The following is a 27,664-nucleotide window of genomic DNA, read 5'->3' on the forward strand; positions in this document are numbered from 1 at the left end:
ATAATTTGGTTGCAGGGGATGTAAAGTATAACTATCGTCTATACATAGTTTCGACATTTGAAACGTGTTAATTTGTATGATTTGATGAATCTGATATAAGCTTTTGTTGCTGTAGATATTGTTAATTGTGTATTACGACTACATGATAATGGCGTCTGTTTTGTTAAGCAAACTGGATGTTGGATATCTTGAGAAGTGCAGTGGCGATAGTGGTCTTAATTATGGCATTATCATAAGCCAGGTAAGTTCAAATGTGTTGATGTATATCCCTCTAATGAGGGTCATCGGGTGTTTGCTATTGGGTGAATTTAAATCCAAAAACAAAGCTAATTTTAGAGGCAGTAGATAATTTCCATAATCGGAATTTAGTTTATGTTTGACATATATATATTTCATGTTCGTTTGCACTCTAACTTAGCCACTTATTACTTGTCTTTTGAAGAAATTAAAGTAAATGTATAGTCCCCCAAACGAATGAAGCCGCGAAAATTACATTTTTTTTAATCGTCGTAAATTATATATTTAAAACAAGCAGTTTTGGTAAGTGTATAGTTTAGGTCCCCCAGCCAGACTGCTAATGGGGGGTTACGACCTCAAACGGTTCAAAAGCATAATTAATCTCCCGAGGAACAAATTCGCTTACTTGTCGCGTTCTACACCGGCCACTGCAGGCTTAAGAAGCACCTCTTCAACATGGGCATAGCCTCTTCTGCCAACTGCCGGTTCTGCGACATAGAGCTGGAAACCCCTGAACATCTGCTGATGAACTGCACAGTAGTCTGCAGACGCAGAATCAAGGCCCTGGGATCCATGTTTCCACACAGGGATTGTATCGCCTCACTAGCACCCAGCAGAATTTTGGAATTTATCAACATGCTGGGCCTAGATGATACGATATGACTTAGGGGAGGGCACAATAGACCATAGGTCGCGGTGCATACCTCAAAATTAATATATCTATCTAGGTCCCCCAACTAAGGAGGCCTCAAAAATGAATTTTTTTTTTTTAAATCGTCTTATTTTTACGCGTAGATTACAAATCCGGTGAAAACTTTAGTATGACATCCTAGGCTTTCGGGGATAAAATGGGTATGTGCGGATAGAAGAGATCCTCCAGATCAAGAATATATATAGATAAAGCCGCGGGAAACATAGTTCTACCGCGTTTTCGAGATGTTTGGGTTTAAAGTTCACAATTTCGACTATTTAAAGTACGCGTTTTTTCGATTTCAAATGAATTATACACTTATATTTTCCACTTTTATATCCACTAACACTTCACTAATTCGTTTGTACACATTTATTTCACATTATATAGTGCAAAAATAGTTTAATCCAATAATTAAATTATTGTTAAATTCTATTAATCCTGACAATAACAAAAGGGTTGCAAAATGTCAAATAACCAGTGTTACCTTATCGACGTCTTTTGTAATTGAACTGAAAGAAATGAAAACAGATAATACCCTTAATACAGGAATCCAAAACCTAGAGAAATAAACTATTACAGAGCATTGATTCTAAGTATTATGTTATACCCTCTATGACAATATTACTTTTTCTTGTAGAACTTCTTTTTGCGACCCTGGTCGGTCCAACACCGAGATGTAACAAGGTCTTTTCGCGTAAAATTCCTTTTTGCGTTGGCGGCCTTTGGCCGCGCTTCAAATAAATAACTCTGGTCGATTCAATACCGGGGTGTATCAAGGTTTTTTGCGCAGAACTTCTTTTTGCGTTGGCGGCTTTCGGCCGCGCTTCAAAAAAATAACCCTTGTCGGTCCAACACCGGGGTGTACCAAGGTTTTTTGCGCAGAAATTATTTTTGCGTTGGTTCTTGTATCTAGGGTATAATCTCTCTGTTTATTTTATTTTTCTTCGTTTACAAAATATATTAGTATGGCAACACTGGTGTTTTGACATTCACAACCATTTTGTTATTGTCAAAATTAATAAAATTGAAGAATGATTTAAATATTGAAATAAAGCTATTTTTGCAGCTTCTAATATAAAAGAAATGTCTAAAAACGATTTAGTCAAGTGTTAGTGGATATAAAAGTGAGAAATATAAGTTTATAAAATTCATTTCAAATCGCAAAAATACGTACTTTAAATAGTTGAAATTTTCAACTTTAAACGTAAATATCTCGAAAACTATAAGTTTCCCGCGGCTATATCTATATAAATTCTTGATCTGGAGGATCTCCTCTGCGGCTATTTTATCCCCGATATCGGCCTGGGACGGTATACTAAAGCCGACCCCTCCTTTTCGCTGCTCTCAACCTCGATGACAATTTTCATCACGATGCAGAGTATGTGTTATTATTAATATCACAATAAAAGTGCACTAACATTGATATTTTAATATAAAGTTTCAGAAACGTTTATGAAGAAGAGGAGTAGATTAGATTAGATAATGATTGAGGTATGCACCGCGACCTATGGTCTATTGTGCCCTCCCCAAAGTCACAGCGACTCATCAGTAGAGGAGTAAATACACCAAAAAACTTGAACAATTAGTGATTTTTTCAAAGAAAAAAATAAAACAATTAATTTAAATGTATCACAATTTCTTATTTTTAATGCTTTTTAAAAAAAAAATAAACGTTTTTTTTTTTGATTTTTTTTTTTTTTTAATTTAAAAAGAATAGAAAAATTCACTTTCCGCTCACGGATTTGTAATCTACGCGTAAAATTAAGAAAAATTTTAATTTTGGGACCTCCTTAGTTGGGGGCCTTAAACTATACATTTACCGAATTATATATAGATTTCGATGAACCTTCCACCAGCCGCGGTGTACGAAGGAGTACAACAAATATACTCACCGTGGTATAACTGAAAAAATGTGAAACATTAGTAAAGTTGTCGAAACTTTCAGCACCATGGAAGAGTGCGTAGCTTATGCAGAAGAACAGGGTCTGACATTGTCCCGAAAATTGTGCCGTTCGCACAAAATACCTATAGTGCTAGCATTAGCGGGCATACACTATTCCAACGACAGTCGGGTCTAAGTAACCGCAACGTACCCGGATTTTTATACCGCAATGGACTGTCAACTCGGCATCATTCCTCGAAATTTGCCGCAAAGGAAAATGCCGTTGCTGTTGTAGTGTCGGAAAACAACACTTAAGTAATTTCTAGGAATGCTGGTGGCTCAGGTAAAATCGTAGATATAGGTTAGGTTAGGTTAGAGGGTCGATCCTAAGAAGGATCACACTTGGACAGCTTAAACGCCGGTCCGTTGTGGTACCCAAAACTTCTATGAGCCCGATCAATAGACCCTTACATGTCGACAAAGCGCTTTGTGCCTATGACAAACTTGTTGAGACGGCCAATATCTGTTTCGGCCAGATCTTCTGGTCCAAAAGTGTGATTGCCGAGATGTTTCAATCTCAACCTAGCAAAAGCCGGACAATGGAGGAGAAAGTGCCGGGATGTTTCCACTTCACCCTCCTCCATACAGCTTTGACAACTGCCATCGGGTAGTATTCTAAGCCGCACCGCATGAGTTCCCATTGGACAGTGCCCAGTGAGAATTCCTACCATGGCGGCGAGGAGAACCAACTCGATCCCATTCCGATGTGAGCGGGGCAAAGGTACCCCCCCCTGGCCAGCTCATCGGCCTTGCAATTCCCAGCGATTCCGCTGTGACCAGGCACCCAAACGAGCCTGATATTGAAGTAACCTGATGCTAATTCTAGCGAGGACAGACACTCCTTGACTAGCTTTGAATGCACGGTTCGCGCACTTAGGGCTTGTATTGCCGCTCTGCTGTCGGAGTGAATGCTCACCTCTAAACGAAGCTACACTACGTAACAGTACTTCTACCGCCACCTTGATCGCGGCCACTTCCGCCTGAAAAACGCTACAGTGGTCCGGTAGCCTGAAGCAAATATTGACGGAGAGATCTTTACAGAAAATTGCCCTCCAACCTTCCCTCCTAGCATCGACCCATCCGTGAAAAAACTCACCGCGCCTCTTCTCCAGCGGCTTCTTCCCCTCCACATCTCCGTCGTCGGGATATGAGCAGAGAAAAAACTGCCTCGAGTGGCCGCTGTGACGCAGTGATCCACATTTTCAGGAATGCTGGTGAAGGAGGAGAGAATTGCGGCGTGTCCTTGTTCGGACCTCTTCAGAAGCCCAGTTTCTCTGAGCCTAATAGCACGCCTCGCAGCAATGCACCTACCGGCAATGTCCACAGGTGCTATAATTAATATAGCGTTGAGAGCTATCGTTGGTGTGGTTCGCAGTGCACCGGAGATTCCGATGAGCGCCGCTCTTTTGACTCGCTCAAGCTTTTTAGCCAGGGTAGTCTTTTCGAGCGCCTTCCACCAGACGAACACACCATAGAACAGTATTGGCTTGACTACGGTTTCGTAGAGCCAGAACACCACCTTTGGTGAGAGTCCCCACCTTTTCCCTATAGCTCCCCTGCAGCAGTATAAGGCGACCGATGCCTTCTTGACTCTCCTCGATGTTCGGCCTCCAAGAGGTCTTTCTGGTTGACTTGGCACTACCCCACTCCGCTACGACAGTTCTGTCGCAAAGAAGACTGAAAATGAGGTGTTTGAGGTTCGATTCCACCTCAAACTTTTCGAGGGCTTTAACCACTGCCTCTGGTCGCACATTATTGAAAGCCCCCTCGATGTCGAGAAAGGTGCCCACTGCAAATTCCTTGTGCATCAGCGCTGTCTCCAGCCATGACACTACATCATGCTAAGCAGTGTCGACCGACCTGCCTTTGATATAAGCATGCTGCGCCCGTAACAGTTTACCCCTCGGTATTCTGCACCTAATGTACAGATCCATAAGTCTCTCCAGCGTTTTCAACAGGAGCGAGGATAGGCTGATGGGTCTGGAATCTTTTGCACCGACATGAGAGCTTTTACCGGCCTTCGGAATGAACGCAACCTTAACCTGTCTCCAGGCCTTCGGGACATGGCCCAATCTAACACAGTTCGCGTAGATAGGGGCCAGCCAGCTATATGACACCTTAACCGTTCGCTGTAGTTGCGCCGGTATGATGCCATCAGGACCCGGGGACTTGAAGGGCTTAAAAGATTTCAGCGCCCAGGTAAGGTGACGCTGATCCAGAAGGTCCAAGAAGGCTGTACAGCCTTCCTGAAGCTCCCCCAGTGGCGCTTCTTCAGCAAAGCGATTTAGTGGAAAATGAGCATCTAGGAGTAGCCTCAGCGACTCCTCACTACTCGTGGTCCACCCGCTATCTGCATTTCTTAGATACCCCACCGGAGTAGGATTTTTTGCAAGAATGCGTCTAAACCTTGAGGACAACTCTCTACACTGCCGCAGAAGGCTTTCCACGAAGCCCTCTTGGTTTTCTTCAAGTCGGACTTGTAAATGGCCAATCCGGCCTTGTACAACGCCCAGTTGTCGCTAGAGCCACTTTTACGGGCTTTATTGAAGAGTCTTCTACTCGAAGATCTGATCTCCGTTAGCTCCGAAGTCCACCAAGGGGGTTTCCCATTACTTTTCTGAGTTTTCAGAGAACAGGAGCTTTCAAGAGTAGATCTGCTAAAGAGCTGAAAACCTCGACGAGCTCCTCAATCGCGTCCCCAGATGGGATCGAATCCCTGTCAGGCGCGGTTGGAAGAGCTGATCGAAGCTTCCTGCAATACAGGACCCAATTGGTATTCCTGAAGATTCTGTAGGTTCTATGCTTCGGGCGCGAGGCGTCCAAGCTGAACCCAATATATTTATGATCAGAAAAGGAGTGGTCGTCTAGAACTCTCCATTTCGAGATCAAGAGAGCAATTTCCCTAGAGGCTAGCGTGTCGTCAAGGACTTCCGCCCTGCTAGCTGTCACAAAAGTAGGGTAGTTTCCCCTATTACAGATAAAAAGGTCTACATCACAAATAAAATCAAAAAGTGACTCACCTCTTGCGTTTGGGTCCGAGCTTTCCCAGACGGTGTGCCTTGAGTTGGCATCCGAGCCTATTACAACCGCGGCTCCTTTGCGCCTGGCCTCTGACAGAGCCATCCTCTACAAGTTCGGAGGTGGTTCCACCTCGTCGTCGTGCGGCATGTAGGCTGAGACAAGCCAGATTTCCCTAGCACTGTCCTCCAGCCTAGCGGTGACGACGTCCTCGTTGCTGAAATTAGGTAAAAGAAAGACGTTCAGTTCATTTCTGACCAACAGGCAGGCTCTGGTTCTACCTGTGCTGCTTGCCGCCAGGAGCTTATGGCTTTTTGTCCTTAGTCCAGATATCCCATAGCTGCTCAGCCACGGTTCCTGGATAAGGACAACGTCGGCTTCGTCCCTTCCTAGACGAGGCATTAGATCGGCGGAGGCCGCCTTTGAGTGCTGGAGGTTAATTTGGAGGATGAAGATCCAGCAGTGCGAGTTCCGCACCATCGTCCATATCATCGACGCCAGCCTCCTCGAACAGATGCTCGAAACTGAAGACGGATCCATCATCGCCTGACGATCCGCCCCCCGTCCTCACCGCGTCCGAGAGGACAGGGTCGACATCCATTTTCGAGAGGGGAACTTTCCCACTCTCTTCCGCCCCCACAGGAGGCAGCGGGCCATCCGCCCTGGCTTCTGTTGGGAGCGTCTTGAGAACGACCCTCTCGAAGCCATAGCTTATGGCCCCCTTTGTGACACTGAGAGGAGCGAGGGACTCCTTGTTTAGGATTATCAGCGCTTGCCGATATGGTGCCTCGGTCCTCTCCAGCCTGATCACCCTCCAGTCTTGGGTGGGGAGAGATGGGTTGCAGTACCGCAACATCTCTTCAATTTCGGCCGGGGTGGAAGGTTCGGCCGGAAGCCAGACCCGAGCCCGAGGCCGCATCGGGAGATCCGATTTGGCCACCGCCTCGAGCCTTGCTCCTTTCCACACCTCCCCTACCCTGGCTACCGCCTCCTTATAAACGAGAGCCGACCGTTCGTCGGCACACCTAATCAGTTTGTGAATGCCGAGGTTCCACCCGGCACTTTCACATCTAGGGGGTGGTCCAGGGCTTCCCCTGACCACATTAATGAAAACAGCGGAGATAGCAGCCGCTACCCGCTTTCACTCGTCATAGGAGAAGGCTCCATCTCCTCTACTTCGGTCGTACACCCCAAGTTCCACTGAGCTTGCGAGTTTAGCGATTTCGCTAAACATAGGTGCGGGTCCGACCCAAAGTTTTTTGCCGAGGGAGGATGCCCCCTCCTGCGATCTCTGCCGCTTTATTGAGGTATGGGGCCCGCTCGGCCCCACGTTCCCGTCGCCCAGCATTTTTTTGGCCCACTCCAGTGTGCTAACATGCTGGTCAGATTTCAGCGCTCCAAAATCGTGGCAGCCAATTGACGATCAGACTTCAGCTTTTTAGCTGCAGTCACACGCTTCCCCACCGGGCCCTTAGCGTTCGCCGAGGACCCCGTGACCCCCATAAACTTAGCAGAGGTTCCTCTGCTAGTGTTGGCTATTCCGCCTCGCACTTCCGCCCTACCCAAGGTTGCCGTCGGCAGACTCCTGCCGACTCCCCCAGCTTTACCGCCCCCCGTGACGGTAAGCCAGGCACCCCCTGGATTTCCTTTCTCACCCTTAACCGGGGACGATTTCGTCCCCCTCGGTGAAAGCGGAGGTCGGTTTCGACCCACTTCCTCCCTCGTCCTTAGTGTTTTTGTTTGTTTGCATTTTGTTTTGTTGGGTCCCCACTCAGAGCCGCTATCCGTCTCCCGGAAAGGTAGTCGCCTTTTATGGTCCCGAGGTTGTCTCAGTTAGCCGACCAGCGCAAAGAAGGAGTCATCTCAACAAACACCTACCACACCAACTTAATGATGACGGGAGGGGAACGTACTCCGAGGTCTGCCATGGTTTTAACGGGACGGAGGCGACCTTGGCATTAGCCCATCAGCCATTTCTGCAGGGTATCACCCCTGCATACTCAGGTGACAGAATGCCAAGACCACCAGCCCAGGGTTCAACCGAATCCATCTAATTGTCCAAGCTATGTCCAGGTCGAGCAAAGGTCAGATCAGGAGTTCAAGAAAAGGCCGCAGGTCATTTGGCGTTACCCAGGATGCACCACGCGGAGGCGAACCTGCTCTACATGCCAAAAAAAAAATCGTACATATAGATGAAAGCAAATTCGGAAAACAAAAATATAATAAAAGTAATAATATACAAATACATAAAATTAGACATGTTTACTTATTTTTTCATAATTCAGGCAGGAGAGTCTAAGGTCATTCGGTACTGGAGATGGTAGAGGATGAGAGCAATGATTTGTGTTTAGAGTTAGGTGTCATTCGCCCCGGTTTGGTGGGGACAGTCCCTTATTCCGAGTTAAGCGTCCCGGGCTCAGAAATTAAATTTAAAAAATTCTCAATAAACGGAACAAAGTAGATGGCCCACCCTGTATACTCCATTTCTTCATTCAACATTTGGTTTAAATGGCGCGAACGTCAGCGTTGTTCACTGACAACATTCAAAGTGAAACACAAGATAATTTATGAATTTTAAGTATTAATAATTACGAATAAATATTACTTTGTGAATTGTTGAAACAAAAGGGTTCTTTCAACTATAATTTGAAGAAACAGTAATTTTTTAAAAGCCACTTATGGCGATTCCAACGTTTGTTGCGTCAAATGTAATGCAACTTTTTCTGTTGCTGCTGGAGGCATTGATATTGATAATCATTTGAATACAAAGAAGAACAAAGTGGCAGCAAATGCAAACTTCAATCATATCAGATTTTTGCATCGGAGATAAACCAGATTTGAGAGAGAATCACAGTGTTAGGTTTGTTATTCAAAAAATCATTTCAAAAACCGCAGTTATCGTCCGATTCAAGATTTTTCAAACTTTTTATTGTAGATGAAACGACTGCGCAAGCAAAATATTTCGAACCTGTTTCCAAATGAAAAAAATTTCGTGTTCAAGAACAAAAAGTGAATCGATAATAACCAATGTTTTTGCACCATTCGCTTTGGAATGCCTGAAGTCTGATATACAGAATCAAGATGTTTCCTGTCATCATTCGTTAGTTTCTTCCATTATCTGGAATGAATATTAAAATAATTGAACTTTGTCCAGAAAAAGGTGAAACGTCGGATATGAATTTTTCATTGATTAAAGGGTCTTGGAAACTTTCGATTTACCTGATAAATTGATCGCTTATTTCTGCCGCGTTGGTTATAAAAGTTAAGAAAAATTAAAAAAAATTAAAATCGAACATAGTTGGCGTAGGTTGTGCAAAGCATGTTGTGCATAGTACGATTCTTAACGCATGTAATGCACTTGATGTTGAAATAGAGAGCATTGTTGTTCAGATCTACACTCATTTTACATCCACACAATTCGCACAGAAACATTAAAGTCAATCTGTAAGATTTATGAAGACGAATACGATCAACTGGTTTGTTACTGCAAAACTCGGTTCATTGGCTTGAGATAAGCTTTGCGGAAAATCAATCGAATGTTCCAACCTTTGAAAACGTATTTCTACGACCTTCCTTTGCCCCTCAATAAAGCCAGATGTATCCGACTTTCTTTCAGTAATCCACTATCCAAGCTTTGGTTCATTATTGTTCATGAACAGGTGAAAACATTTTTTTATTAACTGAAATTTTCCCAAAATCGAGAAATTATTTAATTATTATCTCATCATTTTAGGTTAGTTACCTTGTAACATTTAATGAACAATTTGCAAACATCCAACCAAAACAATTACTTTCCGTTGCAAGTAAAAGCGGAAATAGAGAACCTGAGGAAAGAACACTATGACTTGATGCAATTTTAAGTAAATGCGAAACAATTTCAAATTTTGTTTTCTCATTTTGAATTGTCTTCAATTTGTCAATCAGGTGATTGCTACGAACATCATGAGGCATGGACTCAACAGTTGGCTCATGTAAAACTATTTGGTTGCTACTCACTGATAAACTCGCTGGGAAAAAAATGAGAAAACGTTTATTTTCCTTACAGAAAATAATATAATATTCTTCGCGTGGATCGTGTTCAAGCCTAGTATGACCACGTCTCAATCCACCAGCACAAAATTCAACGGTGCGTTTTGAAGTTGATGACTCCTTATACACTTCTAACAATTGTTCATAAATTTCCTTTGCTTTTAAACTTTTAAAACAAATAATCTAATCACTGCGAGATATTAAATGTTTTCCATATAAAAAAAATATTCTGACACGTCAATTTCAAATGGCCTGTAAACAAAGAATTATTGACAGAATGACTTGCAACAAATTTGGAGCTGGTGGCGCTCCTTCTCCAAGAAATCGCAAACAAGCTGATAGTTATACAATGGTATCTATTGGAAAATGCTTACTCTCCATTGGCAATTTATTTTGTAACACTTTCAACAAGTATTAAAACGTGGGCTTATTCATTCTGTATAACTATTTAAAACTATAAATTAAGGTAGAAATGATTTAAAAAATAAATTAAATTTATCTTGTATTGGGTAATTCAAAAAGATTGGTATTGTCTCTTAAATTACTTCGGTAAATCCTTTCAGCCAACTGCTGGCGGGAATTGTTTTCCTTTTCCAATATACGAAGTCGCAAGTATACACTATTCATTTTAATATAAAAATTAATTAAGTTTAAAGTCAACACGTACGATTTTAGATGCCGCAAAATCAAAACAAAAACATGTGTGACAGATTGCGGAAGTTCACGATAGCATAATCAAAATTCGAACACATTCGTGATTCTTCGTTCGCTTGAAAATAAAATTTGACAGTTGAGCTGCTTATTCCTATTTGGTGAGCATCTTTAAGCTCCGCAGTCGCTCCCTGTCTTCTCTTTGATTCGTAGTTCTTCCACGACCGCTTTCAGGCTGGTGGAGGACACTGTCACATATTTCACCTCACGGATAATTCGTTACAACAAACTTTTTGAGAAAAATCAACATTTGTCATTTCTCGCTTTTTAAACACAATAATGTCTATTTTCTGCTTTGCAGTCGAAACCTTCGTGTATGTATGTAATAATATATTATATATGAAACCTAAATAAAAAATTAGATAACTCTCTACACATGTCATCATAAGAAGGTTGGTATTGCATATTGGGCAGAGTTGGATTATTACCACGCTCACAAAATGTTAATAAAAAAACAAAAATTATGGAAGGGTATTTGCAACAATTTTTTTTTTTCATGTCGGCGTGGTCCTGCCCTCCAATAAGTTTTATGTGCATATCTCTCAAACCATTAAAGCTATTTCAACCAAGCTTACTGTGAAAAATTCTTATGAGTTTATTGTGCATATCTCTCAAACCACTAAAGCTTACTGTGAAAGAGTTCCTAGCACTTCTTCATATAACGGTTATATTAAGAACTAAATCAATAAGTAAATGCGGCAAACACATTAAATTCTACCTCCGACATGGTATAGGAGGGCTCCATAGGAACCGGTTTTAATAGGCGTGGAACCGCCCACCTTTAGTTAAAACTTCAGAAACTACTTGACCGGTTTCAATCAAATTTGGTGCTTAACATTATAGCACAATTTCCATCTAACTCTTTCACTACAAATTAAAACAAAAGACTATCGAAATATTATTTAAAGATCTTCGAATTTCCGGTTGACTTAAAACATATATCGGTCTATATTTGAGTTATCTTCATAAACTTTAGATAGCATATGTTAGTATTATTAATGAAACTCATAAATCGTTTTTTCTGTTCATGATGTGTCGTTATGCCAAAAATGTATAATATCGGGTCAATACCATCCGTAGGCCCTATATACATACCTAAACTAAGAATTTCAAACGTGCAATACGTAAGCAAAATTAATTGAACGAATACTATTCGATATACTATAGTTTAATGTCGAAAATGTATAAAATCGGTTTATGAACTACGCCAGTACTATACTATATATAATAATATTCGTAATTCTAGCAGACTATGCCGAATATACCACACAGCGTATGAGTTATCTTCACAAAATTGGATGCAAGCTTGTTCTCGAGTATACGTACTTAGCAATGCTAAAAGGGAATACAATTAGTCCATATGTTCGTCTAGCCCTAAACTATCTTTAATCTATAATATAAGTTAATAAAATACCAAATGTGATTGTAATGAAGACTTTTGAAGACTAAAATCTAATCATATCCTGCGAGGTCCTTGAAAATCAGAATTGGGTTGCTATTATGACCACTTAGCAAATCTTCATTATTTTCTCATCAATCCCTAATATTCGGATAATTTTTGTGATTTTATATTTATAGATTGTTAAATCGGAAAGCTTCTTAGTAGTTCATCTTGCAAAAAACTGTGAAGAAGACATGGAAATCTTGCTAAAAGCCAACGAGAATGAATTATTACAGGGACCTACCTGCATAGTCGATATCAGTACGCAAGCTTTAGCTACGCAGTGGACTGCCGCCAGCAAAATGTGTCCTGGATCTTTTAATGTACAAGGTACGTAAGAAAAGTTTATATGTGTCATTATAAACTTATAATGTTAGTATAGACTTTTGGTGCTTTTATTGGAGCATAAACTTTCGACTTGGTTGGGCTCTTAATTATACCCAGTTTGAGTCCAAGTAAATAAACCGGAAGTTGATAGTGTAATTGCCCGGAGCTTAGTGTAGTGCCTCGATACAGCTACATTTATGGAAAAATAATCTATGACATCATGTTTTATTCACGAGGCATAATATTTTGGTTCGAAGTGAGGGGTTTTCGCATGTATTTATATTCTTTTTCTGCGTTTTAAAGCCCGGTAAACCTGCAGGTACTGCGTAGTTGATAATCTGCCGGCCGTGTTTAAATCCGGGCGACTGTCTGTCTGTCCGTCCGTCTGTGCAATCTGTAACTTGAAATATTAAAATATTATGATGAAACTTTCTACACATATTTCTTGGCATCATAAGATTCGGTATTGTAAATGGATGCAATCGCACTACTGTCACATCCACAGAATGCCATAGCTAAGTTAAGAATTAAGATACGAAACTATAATTAGTGTGATTCGCCTACATACTGTAGATAGAGGCATCTGTGGGCTGAAAATTGAAAACAAAAAGTGGGTGTGGGACCTCTCTTCCTAACTTGATATAGATATAACCGATTATGCTCATTTACTATATGCCGAATCCCGAATTGAGATTCCTTATACGGACATCACAGGGATCGATCTGGCGTAAAGTATTGCGCTCGCTTGCTAAAACTTCTGTTTTGGCTTCGAAATCGTGGTGGAGGTCCACGATTTTCCCCGCTGGGATTAAGCGAGTGGTAGCAACTGTGATCACAAAAACAAATTCCGACAACAGCCGGTTCTACGTTACCGGCCAATGGCTGTTAATTCAAGGATCTAACCCTGTTTGGATCGACAAGTAATAATACTGTCGTCACCTAACAGCATGGTTACTCCGTATCCTCCTGACCCGTGCTGGCATCGAGTCCAACCGGGGCTCCGAGGAATTCTTCTGGTGCATTTGCGCTAATAGGTTCCATCCTAACTCCACATCTGTTAGGTGCAATACATGCAATGAATGGAGCCATGTTGTTGTTGTTGTTGTAACGGTTACCTAGTCCCTGTTTGGGTGATAAATTCCAGATTGGTTGTCGACGAGGTCATCTAACGGGAGGCCCAGGAAACGAGCTGTTTTGACGGGGTGGGACCATAGGGAAAAGGGTGTTAGATGAGTGGGGTTTGTTGGGCATGTAAAGAGGTGGTTAGTATCATGCGGAGACTCATTGCACGCGGGACATGTGTTTGGTATGTCGGGATCTATTCTGGATAAGTAGGAGTTTAACCTGCTACAATATCCAGAACGAAGTTGCGCGAGGGTCACTCTGGTTTCGCGAGGCAACTCGTGCTCTACGTCTGCTATGGGTGGTGGTTTGACTCGTAATACGCCATTCACAGAATGGGAGTCGGGGAAGGTGTTGATGGCTCCACTGTGAATGGCGGTCAGTGCCTTCCTGAAGTTCGTTGCGTCCGAAGTCCGGTCGGCGTACTGTCTAATGTCGTCGACGTAATCAAGGAAATACCTCTTGATGTTCCTACGAGGCGATTCTGCTACAAGCAGACGATTGCAGGGGTGGTTTCTACGAAAACATCCCAGCAGAAACTGCTTGGAGAGGAGCTCGTTATGTTCCTTAACCGGAAGCATACGGGCCTCACTGTGTAGGTGTTCGATTGGGGACATCAAGTGGCATCCCGTTATAGTCCGGAGTGCAGTGTTCTGACAGGTCTGGAGCTTCTTCGTCTGCGTGGCACTACATCCAGGCGGCCATATTGGAGCTGCATAATTTAGGACCGGCCGGTCGATTGCCTTGTATGTCGCCAGCAACGTTTCTTTGTCTTTTCCCTAAGAGCTGCCGGCAAGCGATTTGAGGATTTTGTTGCAGCTCTGTACTTTGGCAGTTATCGTGGACGTGTGAGGAATGAAGGAGCAAAGACTGTCTAGTTTAACTCCTAAAATTTTAGGGTTGTTTACTGTCGGAATTTAGTGCCATCGACTGAAATGTTTAAATCCAGTCTGTACTCCTTCGTCCAGTTCGTAAATATGGTCGCTGTGAATTTAGTGGAGGAGAGTGTCAGACTCCTTGCAGAGAAGAAGCGAGAAAGATCAGAGATATAGCTGTTTACTTTCGAGCATATGCCATCTATTCCATATCGTGCCCGACGGCAATATCGTGCAGGTCACGGAAATTCCCTCTTTTGGTTGAGGGAGTTTCGAGATGTAGAAGTTAAACAGTAAAGGGGAGAGGACACCACCCTACGGAACCCCTGTTTAATTCTTCTCAGTTTGGAGTTTTGACCTCGAAACAGTACGGATGATTGCCGACCGCTCACGTAGTTCATGGCTCACCGCTTCAGCCCTGGAGGGAGCGTAGATTGTTCGATGTCCTCAAGTAGCGTTGTGTGGTTGAGGATCGTCCTCTCGCAGTGTGGCTTCTGGTTTAGGCCATGAACTATCTGGGCGTTTATGACGCTAAGTGCTGTGGTGTTGCTGTGCACTTTCCGGAAGCCATGCTGATGTTCTGCTAGGTTAAGGTGGTGAGTGAACTTCGGGAGTAACAAGGCCTCAAGTGTCACTTCTTCGGGTCCGAGGAGGCATGACCATCGAATTGAATTTCAACCCGATCATCATGTCTGCTCGGATTTGACAGGGCCTTGACAGTAGTTCAAAGCTTACTTACACCGGTGGAAAGGTTGCAGGACTTCAGGTGCTCTATCCATTTTGTCCACTTATGATGGTTTACCATTTGCCGAATCTCCAAATTGAGATCCCTTATTCGGGGATCACAGGGATCGGCATGGTGTAAGGTGTCGCGCTCGGTTGCCAGTACAGCTGCTTCGGCTGGGAAATTAGGGCGGAGTTCGGCGATTCTTCCAGCCGGTATGAAGCGAGCAGTAGCAGTAGCGATCACCTTGCGGAATTGACTCTCGCCAACGATGACGTCCGTTGGAATGGGTAGTGCGTTGAAGGTGCTCTCGGTAAATTCTGTGAACCCGACCCAGTTAGCTTTGTTAAAGTTAACAAAAGTGCGGTTGTCCACAGAAATAAAGTCGGGAGGTTTCTCAATCGAGATAATTATGGGCAGATGGTCTGATGCGAGAGTTAGCATAGGTCGCCAGGTTATGCTATTTATCAGACCACTGCTAGCGATGGTAATATCTGGCGAGCTATTACAAGTGCCCATAATTCTGATGGGGGCATCGTCATTCATTGTGCAGAATGTCAAATCGTCAATCTGTTCCGCCAGCTCCATCCCCCTACGATCGTTTGACAGGCAGGAATGCCAAAGATCGTGATGCGCGTTAAAGTCGCCTAGCACCAAACGGTTTTCACCACGAAGTAGCGCATCTATGTTCGGGTGATATCCTGTTGGGCAACATCTAACTGGGGGGATGTATATATTAAATATTTCGAGCTCGACATCGCCTGACCGGACAGCTATACCCTGACATTCAAGGGTAGTGTGTTGCGGTCGATGTCAACATCGATTAGACGATATTGCACGGTGTTGTGCAATATGAAGGCTAGGCCTCCACCATTATCTCGCTGGCGATCCTTGGCTTGGAGTTCTGCAACCTCTCCAACGGTGTGAGTAAGCTTTGGACTACTATCAAGGCCTTGCCTAATCCGAGGAAACATGACGACCGAGTTGAAATTCAATTCGATGGCCATGCCTCCTCGGACCCGAAGAAGTGCGCGAGCTATTTAATCCGGCAATTTACACTGCACCCTGCGTCAGACAAGACCATAGAATGTGTTACCCGACGGCTGCGCGAAATGCCAAAAGATTGCGCACCACTTACTTTCACCAATGGGGTTTCGTAGAAACCACCCCTGCAGTCGTCTGCTTGAAGCAGAATCGCCTCCTGGGAAAATCAAGAGGTATTTCCTTGATTACGTCGACGACATTGGACAGTACGCCAACCAGACTTCGGACGCAACAAACATTAGACATGCACTGTCCGCCATTCACAATGGAGCCATCAACACTTTCACCGACTCCATCTCACTGAATGGCGTACTTGGAGTCAAACCACCACCCTTCGCAGACGTAGAGATCGAAGTGCCACGTGAATCTAGAGTGACCCTTGTGCAACTTCGTTCTGGATACTGTAGCAGGTTAAACTTATCCAGAATCGACCCCGACATACAAAATATATGTCCTGCATGAAATGAGTCTCCTCATAACACTAACCACCTCTTTGCATGCCCAACGAATCCCACTAATCTAACACCCATTTCCCTGTGATCCGACCCAGTCGAAACAACTCGTTTCCTGGGCCTCCCGTTAGATTGCCTAGACGACAACCAAACTGAAAGTTACCGCCCAAGCGGGGACTAGAAAACCGTTACAACAACAACATCAAATTACAAACTTCTAACATTTTAATTACAAATATTTCGAAGAAATAGATCACTTAGTAAAAATAATAAAATATACAAAGACCTTAATGCTACCTACTGTTATAAAAGATTTATTAGAAATGAGTCTAACTTTCATACATAAATAAATAATACAATTATTTCTTTAACAGATCAAATAAAAGAACTGCGAAATGTTCATAAACAAGTAAATTCGTACACACAAATAAAACATGGGATATTATTGATCATTCAAAAATGTCGCACCAATAAGAATTCATAATGGGGTAATTGAAGGATTTAACCAATAGATACTTTCCGTTGAGATATCGCTATGAAATTTTCACCAAAAATCTAAAAAAAGAATATTTTAAATATATATTTACAATAAAAAAGATTGGCCCTATCGGACGAATACATCCTATAGCTCACATAGCACATTAAGTGCACTTATATGGCGATGATGCGCAAAAATACTTAACATAGTAGCAGAACGCCAACCTTTCAATAAGGCTTTGAACAATATTTAAGAAAGTGGGGGAATAGCTGAACATGATTTGTCGTTAAATTCGTTCCCCATCTAATCCGATGATGCACCTATAAAAGAAAAATCATATTAAACAAGTAAGGAAGGGCTTAGTTCATTCGGGTGTAACCGAACATTTCATACTCTTGGAACTTGCAAGGAATAAGTCGAAGGAATACCTACAGGTTTTGGCAAAAATTTATACCAAACTATGGAAAGTATCGTATTGACCGATAAGTGCTGTACAAAGGGAATCGGACGTTTGAAAATATTTATGTTAGGTATATGGAGCTAAGGGACCCTGCTTTTACGTAAGATGAAATACTTTAAGGATACATAACTTTAGTGATGTTTTGTTTGTATACTATAAAGTGAAAGAATCAGACGGAATTAAAAATTTATATGGGAATTAAGCGTTGTTGCCGTCCGATTTCGCCCGCGTTATATGGGGAGTGGGCGTGGTTATAATTTTACCCCTTTTGCACAGAATTTGAAGAGGGAATAAAAGGACTTGTTTAATTGATATATCTTGAGCGGTTTGGATGATATGTACATTAAACCATTTAGAGCGGAGCGACGCCCACTTCTAAAAAATTTTAAGTCCACAGGTGTTCCTGGCTACTGCGATCTCCTGTACCAAATTACAATTTTGTATCTTAATTTGCGGCTTATTTATGGCACTTTAAGGGTTTTTTTTAAATGGCTTTTTGTGGACGTTGTAATAATCCGATTCCGTCCTCCTTTGCAATACCAACCAAGTTTTATCAAGATATCTCAGTTTTTACATAAGTTATCGCATGCTCGGACAGACGGGCAGTCACCCGGATTTCAACTGTTCCCGTCATCCTGATCATATATACATATATATAACTCGATATCTATCTTGACTAGTTTTAGGTGATACAAACAACCGTTAGGTGCAAAACAGGAAAATTATGTAAACATTGAAGTCGCAAAAAAAGGTACAAATAAATAGGTGGCATAAAACACTAATTTCACAAAGTGTACAAATCTGATAAAATGTCTTTAGCTTCAAAGTTCATTAAAAATAATTGTAATTTGTTAACTCGAATAATTACCAAACTAATTTGAAGTGCCTTGAAGCTCTTGCTTCGAAATATTTCACCAAAGCTTAGATGTGCTTTGAAAATGAACACGTATCCATGCTTTTAATTCTATTTTCAGAAAGCACCGTTAGATTTTCAGTAAAAACCGATTAGAGGCAATTTTTATACATTTCGACTATATGGTAGTAAATGATGTAAATCATTTGTAAGGGTTGTATTTTCCTGTTTGGTGTATTCATTGAAAGACGGAAAACGACAATATCATTAAAATGTAGTTCATACCAAATGGCATAAAAATCGTACATAAGCTTGTAAGATTTCATAACTTGCTGCGAGTATTATTGAAATCGAACTTATTAACAATAGTTCGCCGGAGAACAAACAATAAGAACACAGGTGTTGTAATGTAAATCAGTTGAAAAACAATGGACAAACATTTGACCGAAGTTGTATTACCTTATTATAGGTAACTGGTACTTGATCAGTGAAAATATCAAAAAAATTTAGAGAGAGTGCTTCTAATATTGTTTGTCAAAATATGTTCATAAGTTTATTGTACTCTTTATAACGAATAAGAATAACAAAAATTATTAAATTATAAAAATATTAAATTATGCAGTGAACAGTTATCAAGTTATTCCCCTTTATAGAAAGAGACATATTTCAGCAAAAAATCAATAGTATTGATTAAATTGTTTTCTTAAAGACCACTGACTTTATAACGCTTTTATTAGATGCACCTGTATGTTTGTAACTTATTTCAATGGCACTGAAACGGAAAGGCACTGTGTGACAAAAGAATTACAAGTTAGATATGCACTGCAAAAAAAAAACTAGAATAAAATAAAAATTGCGCGTAAAACTTGCAGCTAACAGCATCAACTATCCATGCTGTCATTTGAATAACAAATTTATTTAGGTGTAGTCTGAGACATGAAAAAATAACAATTTGAATTTGTTTTGCCAGAAAATTTTTTTATTTTATAAAAGTAAAAGTATAGCATAATTAAATAATGTTAAGGCCTTAACTTGAAAGAAATTTAGAAAAAAAACAATTATCTTAAAAGTAATGACTGTTTTCGTTGATCCAGTTCCAACTGAAGCTTCTTGCAGTGACCATCACTAATCCTTCGAGATTCATCTAAAATCAATCGGAAGAAAAAATTCGTCTTATTAATAGATAATCTAGTTATTATCGAATTACCAAAAAAGTATGACCATCATCATAAACTATGTTCATAACAGTAATAAAGATACTTGTATCATACTTTTTATTCAAAACAATGTTTTAAATAATTTTATTTCTTATGCGCTTATTTTAAAAGGCGTTTTTGTTACCAGTGAGAAGCAGAACTTTGATGATGAAAATACAAATATTGCTGCAAAGAAAATGTTTCACGAGTTGTACAAGTAAGAAGGCCTTCCATCGTAAAGATAACAACAAATTAAATTTTTTTATTACAGTATACTTTTTCAAGGCAATGTTTTCTGTGCCTCAGTTGATGAAGGAAATCTAACTTTGATATTTCTAGCATATTCAGCAGCGAGCAAGAAAGCAATTTGTCAAGCTTATAGGCATGATATGACGTAAGTATAAAAACAAGGTTTATTTTTTAAACTTTCTATACTCTCGCAAAATGTTGCTACAAAGTATAACCGTTTTGCTCACTAAACGGTTGTTGGTTTAACTAAAACCAATCGAGATACAGCTGTGTTCATAAAAATAGCAGTGCTCATGAGCTGCAACTTCAAACTTAATTTTATATATCAAAAAGTAAATGAATGTTCACAAATTTAATTTTGTTTTAACTTTGTGATTATTTTAAACAAAAACAAATCAATTTATTATTCAAAATGTTATTTTTTTTTACATTATTAATTTAAACAAAAAAGTGCTGTTTACAGCTGTTCATAAAAATAGCAGTGAGTAATGAAAACAGTGGAATTAGTTGAAAAAAACATTGTTGAACTCCAAAAAACTATTTTAATTTGTTTGCATGGGTTAGTACTTAGTCGTGTACCCATTATTTTTTATTACGGCCTGGCATCTCCGAGGCACAGAATCCACCAAGTCCTGGCAGCGCTTGACAGGGATCCGCTCCCATGATTTTTGAACAACCTCCCAAAGCTGTGATCGAGATGTTGGATTTGCATTTGCAACATATCGTTTAACATCTCCCCATAGGTTTTCAATTAGATTTAAATCCGGAGACTGCGCAGATCGATCCATGATCCCATCAATCATGAATATAGTACCCACTCCACTGTAAGAAAAACATGCCCATACCATAATACTCAATCCGCCGTGTTTAACTGTCTTCAAAGTGTACCTAGGATCGTACTCTGTGTTAGGTGGACGTCTGACATATTGTCTGGAGCCCTTTCCAAATAACACAATTTTACTTTCGTCACTCCATAAAATATTTCGCCACTTTGTAATGGGCCAATTAAGGTGACTTTTGGCGAACTCCAAACGTGCTTTGACATGTCTGGTGGCTAACAGTGGAACTTTTCGTGGATGGCACGCTTTGAGATTTTATTCTTTAAGACGTCGCCGAATAGTAACGCCATAACATTCAAGCTTAAGTCATTTTTTATCTTGCTGGACGATGCAAATGGCTGCGCCCTGTTATATCGCACAATAGATCGGTCCTCATGAGGTGTAGTTTTACGTCTGATACCACGATTTTCTGTAATTTCTTTAAAGTTTAAAGCATTATGAATCATTTTAGCAGAACATCCACATATTTCTTGGATGTCTTTATATGTTTTTCCCAGGTTTCTTAGTTGCACTATAATATTTCTTTTTTCAGGAGTACAATGTTTGCCCCTGCCCACTAAGTTAAAAAATATAAATTTATTTTAGTGTTTTCTAATGTTAATAATAGTCACTAACACAAAACCACTTACTTTTTATCAATTAAACGTCTTAACAAAATTTTTTTTGGCATATCAAGATACGCACTGCTATTTTAATGAACAGCCAAAGACTGGTGCTTCTAGCAAAAAGAGTTATTCATTTGCTTAAATCTCGCAAATCTAACGGGATTTTTTCGTTTCTTCTTTATACACATTCCATTCTACAACAACAATGCGTAGAAGTTGGAATAATCGTAACGGAACTTGAAAAAAAATAACATTACTTGATTGCATTTCCCGCACTGCTATTTTTATGAACACAGCTGTAGATATAGGGTTACATGCAGTAGTGGGCAAAACTAAACTAAACCTTTGGGTTTTATCCCTAAATTTAAAAAAAAAATAAAAGCATTAGTAGGACAGTTATTATGGGTTACAATTATGTATATATCCATATATGTATATAAAAGCAAGTGTAACTATCTTGACACTATTTATAACTCAAGGGCCGTTGAAAATTGGTGGGGAGGTAGCCAGGGGACGAACATAGGATACTTTTTACTTCTTTATGTTAAGAATCAAAACATTTTATATATAAAAAAAATATATTTCAAATTATAACCATGTGTTCAAAATTCATTTGAATATTTTATTAGTTCAACAAAAAAACGACTAAACGACAAATAACAACACATAGTTTTCGTATACATCTTTAATATCACAAAAGATAATCTTATTTGTCTAGAGTATTGATAAAAAGTCCAATTATAATTTGAGACGAGTGCATAATGGCTCACAAATATTCTCGAAGCATTGCACAGAACAATGCAATACTTAAACGCAACGATGAAGTTTTCGGTGGTGCTGTCTTACCACTGTCTGGTGATTGCCGACAGCCTGGTCATCCTTCAACTTATATTTAAGCAATCGCTATTATGGTGAAGTGCAGCCAAATATTTGCATATTCTGCTATACAATTTCTGCACTATAATTTTTATTAATTGAGAGCATATTTCTGAAAGCAAAAATTAATTGTATGGATCATAACTGGCTCAATAATCAGGCTACATTGTGGCCAAAAATGTAGAGGTTGAGAAAATAATTTCCAGATACAACAGTTGTTGCCAGGCTATATGATGTATTTAAAATCATTCGCTACTGTGGTTAATGAAAATGAAAACGTAAATTATCTAGATATACCCACATCACATAATCTTCAGATGAAAATTGGTTCACTAATTATATTGTTCAGCGTAATTTCAATCCAACTCAATTATACAACGGTACAGGTTTGGTAATCAAAAAGATTACAGGAAATATTATTGTAGCAACCATTTTGCCCAGAAAATTTATTAGAGAAATTATCCTGTTGCCACGTTTTCTATTGATACTGTCAGAATTTACGATACCAAAGAGCTATATTAAATTGAATTTGAAAATGTTTACAATTAAAAACCATATACTTTATTTGTGCTTCATAACAAATGTAAGAAAATTTTTATCAATCATTTTCAAATTCTCAAAATTTAAAAAAAAAGATGTAACAGTCTCTTTCAATCAAATACAGAAACAGTTTTGTTTACCAGTTAATGCACGAACAATTAGAAGATGAGCTGTTGAGGCCGGGTTGATCTGTCGGCGTCCAGCTAGAAAACCTTTATTTCAGCAAAAATGGAAAGGCCAGACTTGAATTTGTCACAGCTCATCTCGATTGGAGTATTCAGAAATAGAATACAATTTTATTATCAAATGATTCAAAATATAATATTAAAGATTCGGATGGCTCAATATGGTAATGTTATGGTCTGTTTCCATGTGCACGGGATTGATCCTATACATTGAAACAATCGAATAATGGACCGGTTTGTTTACAACGACATTTTAAAAAAAGTGATGTTACCGTATGCTGAAGAGGAAATGCCACTAAAATGGATGTTTCAGCAGAACAATGATCCCAAGCATAGCTCTAGGCATTGCAAAACTAAGTTGCGAATAAACAAAGTTGATGTTTTAAACTGACCAACGCAATTCAGTCATCCAAAATTAAGGATTTACTACAAAATATTAATTTTTAGATATTATTTTCAAACTGATGAAAGGGGCGTTTTAGTTTTGCCCAGTTAAGTTTTAAACAGAAAATGCTTTTGTTGTTTAAACTTTTTTATTTCAAAAGACTGAAAAAGAAATGCTTTATTTTAATAAAAATTAATAAGCAACTATTTGAAAACCGTCAAAATTTTACTTTTATTTGCTATTATTTTTTGAAAACATCTGAGCTGAAACAAACCAAAGTAGAGGATGCTTCAGGTTTGTCAATTACGGTATATATAAATGATCAGGACGATAAGACGAGTTGAACTTCGAGTGACTGTCTGTCCGTCTTTCCGTGTAGTCAATAACTTGAGTAAAAATTGAGATATATTAATGAAACTTGGTACCCATGTTATTTGGCACCCAAGAGAGGTTGGTATTGTAGATGGACACATCCACAAAGTGTCATTAAGCGAAAAACTGTAAAGAATTATAACTAAAGACTGAAAAAGAAATGCTTTATTTTAATAAAAATTAATAAGCAACTATTTGAAAACCGTCAAAATTTTACTTTTATTTGCTATTATTTTTTGAAAACATCTGAGCTGAAACAAACCAAAGTAGAGGATGCTTCAGTTTTGTCAATTACGGTATATATAAATGATCAGGACGATAAGACGAGTTGAACTTCGAGTGACTGTCTGTCCGTCTTTCCGTGTAGTCAATAACTTGAGTAAAAATTGAGATATATTGATGAAACTTGGTACCCATGTTATTTGGCACCCAAGAGAAGTTGGTATTGTAGATAGACACATCCACAAAGTGTCATTAAGCGAAAAACTGTAAAGAATTATAACTAAACTCCAAATCAAAACATAAAACTGGAATTTGGTACTGGGGATCCCATGAGGCCACAGATTTATCTGTGGACTGAAAGTTTGTAAAAAGTTGGCGTAGCCCCGGTCTCTAGTTGGTTTAATCTACATATCTCAACATCTCTTTTAAGTTATATCAACCAAATTGACACCGGACAATTATTTTCGGTACGACCTCCGACAGTTGACATCGGATAACAACCACGCCCACTCCCCATATAACGGTTATCCTGAAATTTCCTTAAAGGGTGGTAACTCAATAAATATATAGGTCACCAACATTAAATTTTACAAGCAAGATAATATTTGAAGGCTTCATAGGAGCCGGTATCAAAATTGGACAATGGTCATGGCGCCGGCCACATTTAGGTAAAATCCCTTATGTCAGGACCTGCTCTACCAATTTCAACCAATTCGGTACCCAACGCTGTTCATTCACATATAACGGTGTGAAAATAAGCGAAATCGGACCACAATTACGCCTACTTCCCATTTAAGAAAATTTAAAATTCCATATTATTCTTCCAATTTACCGTATACTAATCAGGCACCAAAGAATGTATTGGGATAAAACTTTGCACAAATAGTGCATTTATGGTATTTTATGTCAAGTCTAAAGTTGGGTGTAATCCAATCATAACTTTTCAAAACCACATATACCGATCGTATTATATTGGATTTAATGCAGAAATGGGTAAAATTAGTCAACGAATTACGTCAGCTACCATATTTAGATAACAATTTGAGGACCAGCTAACATATACTATATATATTGATTTCGTTATTTTAGCAGACTTTTCGCCGCATATGTCGGTCAGTGTTTGTGTTATCTTCATATAAAATTGCGTGAAAACATGTTCCCAAATATACTAGAGTAATCCCATAAGTTAACTCAATCAGTAGAGACCTTCTCCTGACCCAAATACACCTGATATAATCAGGGGTGTTGTAGAATCTGAAAGCTGTTAGAATCAGAATTGAAACCGATAGAAAAATGTATTAGGAGTCATAAATTCAGATATTATTGGTTTAACGTTTGAAACAAAAATTGTATCAGTTTATCAGTCACGGAAATCAATTTTATCGGTTTTGTCATCAGAAACAAGGCAAGAGGATAGTCGTTGACAGATTTGAAATGTAAGTTAAGAAATTAATTTATTTTATTGTTACGAATTAATTTATTTTTATTTCTATAGGAACAAACGTAAGAATAAAAGACAAAACGTCATAATTAGATATCTTAAGAGGATTTACAAAACGTAATAAGCGTAATTTAACACCCAAGAGCGTTTTTATTCAGTCGATAATGTGATATAAAATCTGTAAAGCAAGCATGTATACAAGCATACAAGTAAATGAAAGCCAAATTTCACATTCCATTAAGTGGATTACTGTATATTCTTAATATCTTCCTGTTAATTTTTCGTTGCTTTTTTCCAATAAAATAAAAGCTAAAATAGCGCAACTCATTGCAAACTTTAGTAGACTTTATTCAGTATTTTAAATTTATCAAACGCTTCCAAATTTATTCATTTGCAAGTTTTGTCTTGATTCGAATATTGGTTTTGCATATGTTCGAAAAGACGAAAATTCAATCAGATCATGTGACACCCCTGAATAATTTCCGACTTTCAAGCTCACTCTAACCCGTTTTCATAATCATATTGTGGTCTAAATCCTTATTCGTATATAATGATTTCCGTTTAACTGGCCAATTTTTCCTCATATACCGAATATATTACATTTAGCTTCTTTGGTTGAATTTATATCACATACATACATATATCTCATTTGAGTTAACTAGGTTGGTTTTGGTATCAATATGAAGTATATGAAGCAAAATATAGTAGTGAGGCTAAGGGAATCTACTACCTATAATATAATTTAATAAGATATCCTCTCTCTTTTTCGGCGAATAATGAATGTTGAAGTCTAAAGTCCCAACATTTTTTAAATATAAAGTTTTGCCAACACCTTAAAATAGTATTTGCCCATGAAATCATGGTTAAAAAAATCGATTTCCTATACCACATTTGAGATTGGTGCTTGCATGCGAAAGCAGAGAAGCTGGCTTCGCTCGCGGTCCCAAGGCGTGGTCACAGCGGTTATAGGTAAAAACATATATTTTTGCGTTTACTTTATTGGTGTTCTTGAGACTTGTTTACTTGGAAATTTATTATTATTGCTTTTATTTTTTGTAGGGGCGGCTCTTTTACTTCCATGAATTGTCAGTACATTGAAAAATTTATAGACTGGCATACTTTTGAATGTTGCTATGAATTGGATGAAATATTTCCAATATTTGATGATTCCCAGAGGATTAATATAGAGAATCAATTTCAACGTGCTTTGTTAGCAATGAAACGAAGTTTATTCGAAAGTGAAATGTTTATAGAGAATATTTGGGTGAATGAATCTTTACCTCTGGATGCATTCGCAGCAAGCAATCGAAAGAAAGTCGCGAATGAAAACTACAAAGCAACTATATTTTTACCAGTAAAATGTCATCAATATAATGAGTATTCGGTTAAAGTACGGAAATTCAATGGTACAATTCGGCTTTCTGGCATTATTTTTTCTAGAGTTTGGTGCAGCAGTAAGAACACCTTGGGTGATGTTAAGCGATTTGTGCAGAATGATATATTACGTTCATTAGCGGCCAGAATTCAAGTTTACTGTGATGGATTAACCGATCCTCATGTTAGCAACGACTCTGTATTTATAAGTGAACCTCCGCGTCGTGTTTTCTTTAACTTATTCGTTGATGGAACAATCAATCCAATACAATTCTCAGAATATATATTTCGCGGAGAAGCTCCAACAGTAGCTGTGGCCCAAGCTAAACAAGTTCTTGATTTAGATATTAGTTTAGAAAATATTGTTGCAGACTTAGAAGGTTTACCCGATGATGAAATATATAGTGATATATCGTTTTCTAATTTACATAAAAATTCTACGCAACCCCTGGTTAATGCAGAAAAATACTTAACACGTTCCATGTACATTTTAAGTATAACCATCTCTCTTTTAGTGCTCTTATGTTCTATTTGGCTGCATTATTTCTTTCCTTAATTATACGTGAACCTAAGGATAAATTTAAAAATAACTAAGCTAAAATTTAAGAAACTTTTTTTGTTTGTTAAATATTCAGTTTTATTTATATTAAATCATGTACATTATATCATGTCTTGTAAACAAAAGGAATTTTGTACCATATATTTAATCAATTATAAAATGGGTTAATAAAAAAATAAAAAAATTTTCGTATATCTATTGTATAATACGTTTTTTTGTCTAAATCAATTTTAATAACTTCAGTGTTCCTGAGTTCAGTGCATCTATTAGCAAACAAGGTAAGCATATTCAATTACCAGCAGACTACAATTCCCACAACAGCCGGTTCTGCGATACCGGAATTGACCCGGATTTTATCCGGCCAAGGGCTGTTATTTCGACGATCTAACCCTGTTTGGATCGGTAAGTTTTAGA

At 39.0% G+C, this 27,664-nt stretch overlaps 1 protein-coding gene and 1 long non-coding RNA gene across 3 annotated transcripts; both read left to right on the forward strand.

Moving 5' to 3' along the window:
• Positions 1 to 27,456, forward strand: LOC106619786 (protein odr-4 homolog). 2 transcript variants are annotated; one of them, XM_036358933.2, is made up of 5 exons: positions 1 to 241; positions 12,210 to 12,402; positions 19,736 to 19,820; positions 19,875 to 19,997; positions 26,758 to 27,456. In XM_036358933.2, exons 1-5 carry the CDS (start codon positions 143 to 145, stop codon positions 27,245 to 27,247), a joined length of 990 nt encoding a protein of 329 aa, XP_036214826.1. In that variant the 5' UTR covers positions 1 to 142; the 3' UTR covers positions 27,248 to 27,456. The 2 variants fall into 2 exon arrangements, with proteins under 2 accessions (XP_036214826.1, XP_014093520.2); XM_014238045.3 differs by having other exon boundaries at positions 2 to 241; positions 26,377 to 27,456.
• LOC138857660 (uncharacterized) lies at positions 23,404 to 25,651 on the forward strand. The gene is made up of 2 exons (XR_011396850.1): positions 23,404 to 25,312; positions 25,372 to 25,651. It is a non-coding gene; the product is annotated as an uncharacterized lncRNA (long non-coding RNA).
• Positions 27,457 to 27,664: the final 208 nt, after the last annotated feature.

This window comes from Bactrocera oleae, chromosome 6, assembly GCF_042242935.1.
Source record: "Bactrocera oleae isolate idBacOlea1 chromosome 6, idBacOlea1, whole genome shotgun sequence".
In the NCBI taxonomy this organism is placed as follows: Eukaryota; Metazoa; Arthropoda; class Insecta; order Diptera; family Tephritidae; genus Bactrocera; species Bactrocera oleae.